The sequence below is a fragment of the Fringilla coelebs genome (assembly GCF_963513975.1).
Source record: "Fringilla coelebs genome assembly, chromosome: 5".
NCBI lineage: Eukaryota > Metazoa > Chordata > Aves > Passeriformes > Fringillidae > Fringilla > Fringilla coelebs.
The window spans coordinates 19791102-19797609 of record NC_140033.1 but is presented as its reverse complement, the minus strand read 5'-3'; the positions used below and the strand labels follow the sequence as shown (position 1 = coordinate 19797609).

The 6508-nt window shown below is 43.8% G+C and overlaps 1 protein-coding gene across 1 annotated transcript in view; it reads right to left on the bottom strand.

The window, feature by feature from the left end:
• Positions 1-186: 186 nt before the first annotated feature.
• Positions 187-6508, bottom strand: part of MOV10L1 (Mov10 like RNA helicase 1) — a gene marked incomplete at both ends in the record, with an annotated part of 47795 nt that continues 41473 nt past the window's right edge. The window contains one exon of the mRNA XM_084205429.1: positions 187-267. Within this exon, the coding sequence (XP_084061555.1) occupies positions 187-267 (81 nt within the window). The remainder of the gene's footprint in view (positions 268-6508) is intronic.

Below are 6508 nucleotides of genomic sequence, written 5' to 3'. Positions count from 1 at the left end.
CGGGTGGTCCCGGCAGGACGGGGCGCGGGCTCCCTCCCTTCTCCTGCCCGGAGCCCGCACAGGGCAGCTCAGACTCGGTACGCGGGAGCTCCCGCGGCTGAGGGATAGAGAGGGCAGTGATGAGGGAAAGGGAAGCCCTCACCCAAGCGGGCCCTGAAGGTCTTGGATCTACGGGCACGTCAGGATTTAAGTGCTGCCAGTAGAAAGCCCTTCCAGATGCTGTCTTTCTAAAGCAGATGTGGGGTCGGCCACACCTGGTAAAACAGCCTAGGAGCAGAGGACTTGCCGAACATGCAGAGGCCAGCTTTCACCCACAGCCTCTCATGCTGTCCAGACCTGTGTCTGCACAGAGATGGCCACACCTTGCTGTCGTGTGGAACAGGCTGGGAACAGAGCATGCATTAACACGCTGGGAAAAAGCTACACCACACAGCATCAAAGGAGGCCATATGTGCTGCATCATAGCCTGCAGCCATGGTGTAGAAGACAAAAGCTCCAGGTCACAGATCCTGCTTCTTGTTTATGGATTTTATATTTAACAGTACTTAGATCAAAACCAGAGATAAACTTAAACAAATATTGCTGATATTTCTGTCAAAGATTTGCAGTTGTCATCTGCAACTCACATGAGTAAGGCAGGGATTTTTATCTTTGTCTTGAAATTTTCATTTTCTTGGTCACTGTGAACAGTATGATGGTTGTGTTTATTATTCAAGTTTAAATATTAAGTGCAAGCTTTAAATGATACTTCTTGGCAGGGGTCCTTCATCCAGGCAGGGAGATGATGAGCAAGGCAAGCGGGATGTCCTGATGGTGACTGAGCAAGGATCCCAGGCAGCAGACACAAAGCTCTCGGTGCCACATGCTCCTGAAGAGTATTGAAGATCAGAAGGCAATAGAGCCTAAACCTGAACCTGTAACCATCACTCGTTTCATTTTCCCTGCTTTTAATCCTCCATTAAGGATTAAAAGCCTCTGTTGGTTTTCTGTGAGGACTGACACACAGTATCTGTCTCACAAGCAGGAGGCAGGGAGGAGAGGTTCCCCTTTCTCACCCCCTTGTCCAGGTACAGTGGGCACTTGTGACGTAGTGCAGCAGAGAGTTCTTGGTCACCAGCTGTACCCCAGGCAGGGCAAGGTAGGAGGCAGAGCAGTGAGGATCCTGGTGTGGTGAACTTGGGAACAGAGTACAGCCTGTGTTGCTCTCACAGCTGAGGAAAAGAGGGGACAGTTTCTGGCTTGGGTTTCAAGCCTCAATAATCCTAGCTATTTGTGATGAGGGATAGAGGCATCAATTTCTCTTGCTCTAGCTGCATTTGGACTAGAATTGTATTTTATCAGCCTCTATTAAAGAGCTTTCCATTCCAGCAACAAAGACCCAAAATACCTTATGTTGTTACTGCTGCCAGAGGAATGGTACTGAGCATGGCACTGAGAGCCTGAGGCAGCACAGCTGATGTGCAAAACTTTTGCTCAGATTTTCAACACTGTAATTGTTTCCCCATGATTTGTCTGCTGTTGACAATTTTGTCCTGCTCCTTGAGACTGTAGCTGAAAGACCACTTTTCTAATTCTCACTATGTCATCTTCTTTTTGAATCCTCTTTCACCCATCCACTTACTTAATTCAAAACAATCAGCTTGTTTTTTGTTTTCAGAAACTGCCTGTGGTATTTCTCCTATCGTCCCCTACCTAAGCCCTTAGCACTCATCTGCCATCTAGATGCTGACTCTAGATGCTCATGTTTTTCCATGAAGAAATAATGCCTGCTCTAGTAACCATTTCTGAGGAATCTTGGTCTAAACATCTACAAACTTTATGAACTTAGGAGCAGCCATCTAGTCCCCTACATCTCCAAATGTGGCTGCAACTGGTCAAGGAAGTGTTAAAATGAGGTAGCCTGTGTTGATGCCTTTCCCTAACTGTCCCAGCTTCCAACAATGTTGAAGGAATTTCCTGAGCTTGTGATAGTTTGATAACTCCCAGAAGATTTCAGGGTATTTTTTGTGGTCTCCTGTTGTGACTGTGTAAATTTCTGGCATTCACAGCCTCTTTATTAAGGAATTCCAAAGGCCTACAACCTGTTGTAGCCAACCTACCTTGTTCTGTTTGCTTCAAATGTAATCAAATCATCAAATTAGACAGGACCCTATGGAAGTGTATCTGGATCAATCCCTACCCATCTTTTCCATGACACATATATTTCTGTAGACATCTACTGTATCTTCCCCTTAAATTATATCTAGTTCCACATTTAATATCCAAGGCATAGAAGACTAACCATAAATCAGACACTTTGCTTTTAAAATAAATGTGACATCCACGAGTGATTAAAACTTCTCTTATGAAGCTTGCTTCATTATAATGCCATTATTTGATTTAATAATATTGATTTAGTAATCCTGCTTTTCAAGATTATGTCTGTACAGCAAGCCAAAGAGACAGGGAAGATGGAATGGTATGTCAGACCAGAACATGAGTAAACAAAAGCCCGTAGTAAGGCAGAGGGAGGGACATGGAATGTTACTGTCACAATTTGCAGATAAACACCACAGCCAAGTTTCTCAGTAAAAACATCCTGGCATGTATGCTGCTGGGTGATATAGACAATAATCATGCTGTGATAATATTCCTGTGCTAATAAATATTTCACAAATTGCTGGTAGGGTCAGAAATTGATTGAAAGATCAAAGTGGAAAGTCATGTGAAGGAATTCTAATTAGTTCTAACAAAAGATCAAAAAAGAAGTATTTTTTTTTAGTTTGAATAAATCACTTGTTATCACAAAGAAAATACTGATTACTGAAGGTAAAGTGCGTGTCTTTTTAAAGTCTTGTTTTCTGCAGTTCTGAGCATTCAGAAATTCAAAAGCAAATGAGAAAAACTGAGATTGATTTCAAATTCTGACAGGGACACTTCTAGCACCTGGAATTTACCTTCTAAGCAGAGGGATACTACCTCTACATGTGATGTGAAATTTATCTATCCAAATATGAAGGCGCTTGAGTGAGATATTGCAGAGCACTATTCCTGAACCATGTAGGAGGAGAAAGAGCTAAATGTAACAGTGCAGTTCATGTGACCAAACGTACATGTTCTCTTCCAAATGAGATGAATCATTTACACATTATGGGTGTCCAGAGTTTACACATGAATCCCACTCACTGTCTCTTATATTACAGCTTGTTTTAGCTTAGCCATTTCCCCAAGGGTGCCTGTGTGCTGTCCTTGTCCTTATCAGTTCCCAGTAATGTGAGAACTGCTGCCTTTTAATCTGGAGGTTTTAAAATTGGTCCTGCTACCATGAATCTTTCATGCAGTTCCTCATGCCAAATTTATGGAAAGGATGCAGCTTCCCTGTTAATACTGTCAAGGAGCAGAAGGACTAGGAAGCACTTGTGGAGCTCTTCTTACCTTCAGCCAGGGCTGTGACTGAAATCCACAGGGTTTTCATCCCATCAGCCCACCTTGGGAATCACATCACTCAGCCTGGGGGTGGTGTGGCCCTGCACAGACCAGCTACTCCTGTGCTGGCAGGGATGCTGTCACCAGTGCAGGTTTGCAGTCAGTGCTGCCATGGCTGTGCAGGTGCTGTCTGTGTGAGCAGCAGACACAGCTTTGGTGAGTGCAGCCATGCCTCTGCAGAATGCTCCCAGTGAGACAAGACTGTGTAGGGCTGGAAATGGCAACTGGCAGATGGCAGGGAGCTGTGACTGGGTCTTAGCTCAGAGGTGATGGTTTTGGTGGTAAAGTGAGGTGAAATGCCAGATGATGGTGGAAAGGAGCAACTGGCAATGCAGCCTGGCATTTTGGCAGTAACAGGAGGCTCTGTGTTCCCTGGTAAGACAAAGTGACTCTTAACAACAAGATGTGATATGGTTACTGGAATCAATTATTTTTTGCTGCAGTGCACATCTCCTTGCTAGTGGGTCTCTTCCGGGGTTGTTTAGAGTAGAATAGACCATTTCAGATTCAGTGAACATCTAGTCCAACTGCCTGACCATTTTAGGGCTGACCAAAAGTTAAAGCAGATTGTTAATTAACACCCCTAAAACACTGACAGGCTGGGGGCATCCATCACCTCTCTAGGAAGCCTGTGCCAGTGTTTTTCCACCCTCTCAATAAAGAAATACTTCCTTATGTCCAGTCAAAACCTCCCCCAGGACAGCTCTGAACCATTCTTATGGGACTTTATCACTAGATACCATGGAGAAGGGATCAGAGTCTCCTCCTCCACCTACCCTCCTCAGTAGCAATGAGGTCACCTTTCAACCTTTTCTCCAAAACAGACAGGCCTGAAGTACTCAACTGCTCCTCAGAGGACATTCCTTACATCCTTACTGTGAGCCAGAGACTCAAACATTGGGCTTCAAAACCAACTAATGTCACCATGGGAACCTGGAGGGTAACTGAAGCTACTCAAGGGCAAAGAGATTGCATAAGCACAAAATAGGTTATTCTGTTGCTCTGGTATGCAAGCTGTATCTGCATAAATCAAGTAACTGCTTGGCTTAAATAGCTAGTAGGGAAGTCAAGGCTGAACTAAGATAACGTATTTCTGTTCAAAAAGCATATGGTATAGAGGAAATGTAACCAGCTTGAACGAGAGTCTGAAGTGAGTTTTGGGACTATCTAGATAGCAGTATGAGCAATACCATATTGTATCAAAGGTGCCTGGATAACAGTGTTAGAAACACCAAATTTGGATGTGGATATAGCAGAATTGGGACCAGTAAGGAAAAAATAATCAGAAGCAAGTCATTAAACAGGTCCTATTTGTCTGGGAGGACCCTAGGCAGAGAAAAAGAGGTGCAGGGTTGGTGACAAGGTAGGTTCAGGAAAATAACCACTAGGAATTAATTAAATAGGAAAAAAATCCCAGGAAATAATTTTAAAAGACAGGCATTAGGAATATTCTTGTGGAGAACAAAGAGAGATGAGATATTCTGGTTCTAGAAGTGTGAACACCTCCAGTGGTAAAGCTGTTCTGTGACTTCAGGTCTCCCAGGATGGCAGAGGACACTCCTAAGACAACAACCTCCTGCACTCTCATCAGGCCTGTGTCCAAAAGACTTGGTGTGCAAAGGTGGGATGAGAAGGGACAGGCTTGTGCCCTAAGAGTAAGTGGAAAAGGGAAGGGAATTGTGGCACGATGGAGCTTGCATAGCAGTTGTGAATTAGCAGTACTAGTAATAGGCAAACTGTTGTCTTGTAGTGATACAGTTGTGAGTGAGTCCTGCTCATATCAGACATTTATTCATTAGCCAGTTAAGGTGGTATCAGTCTCTTACAGGTGTGTACATTAATCAATGGACATTTTTAGTATTAGTTATGTTATCAGGTCTCCAGTCTAAAGGAGCAAAGTCAGACACATAAGATACCACGATCATTATTTTAAAAGCTATTTTATATGCAAAAATCGAAAACCATTTAATTTTCCCAAGAGTTTCTAGTTATCCACAACAATGAAGAAAATGAAATGGGCAGTACTTTTTGTCCTGTGATGTGGGGCTTTTTCAGCATTGGCTTAATACTTTTTTCCTAATGTCATTATAACATTGATCATTGCTTGGTGATCATTGATCACCAAGACAGTTTGCAGTGGTGCAAGCACAAAGTTTTGAGTGGGCTCATTACTGCAGCTGAAGACACAGGGCTGAAACACTTCAGTAGCAGAGACTGAAGCTGCAAGATTGCTTGTGGCCAGAAATGTGCACAGTTGGCATGGTAGTGCATGGGACTTGGAGATGGAATCACCAATTGGGAGACTGAAGAGACATTCAAACAAGAGCTCACTGAAAACACAGAAACTCATAAATACCAAGGGAAAAAAATACCCCAAGAAAACAGCATCTTAAAAATTTATTTGAATTTAATTTTGGCAATTTGTATTACTTCAGATGAGACTAAAGCCATAAATATATTGTGTATTTGTGCTGGTTTTGGCCGGCATAGAGTGAACTATCTTCACAGTATCTAGTATGGTGCTCTGATTAGGATCTCTGCTGAAAACAGTGTTGTTAACACTGGGATATTTTAGCTGTTGCTGAGCAGTGCTTACACAGACGAAGCCTTTTCCCCTTCTAACACTGCCCCACCAGAAAGGAGGCTGGGAGGGGATACAGCTGGGGCAGCTGACCCCAACTGACCCAAAGGATATAGCTGGTCATATGGCATCATGCTCAGTATATAGAGCTCGGGGAAGGAGGAGGAAGATGAGGTCATTTGGAGTGATGGAGTGTGTTTGTCTTCCCAAGGCACTGTTATATGTGATGAGGCCCTGCCCTCCTGGGGATGCCTGAACGCCTGCCTGCCCGCCCATGGCAAGTAGCGAATTAATGTCTTGCTTTGCTTTGCTGGTGTGCATGGCTGTTGCTTTACTTTTTAAACTGTCTTTATCTCAACCTGTGAGTTTTCTCACTGTGACTCTTCCAACTGTTCCCCTCATCCCACTGGGGGAGTGAGTAAGTGGCTGTGGGGGGATCAGCTGCCACTTGGGGTTAAACCA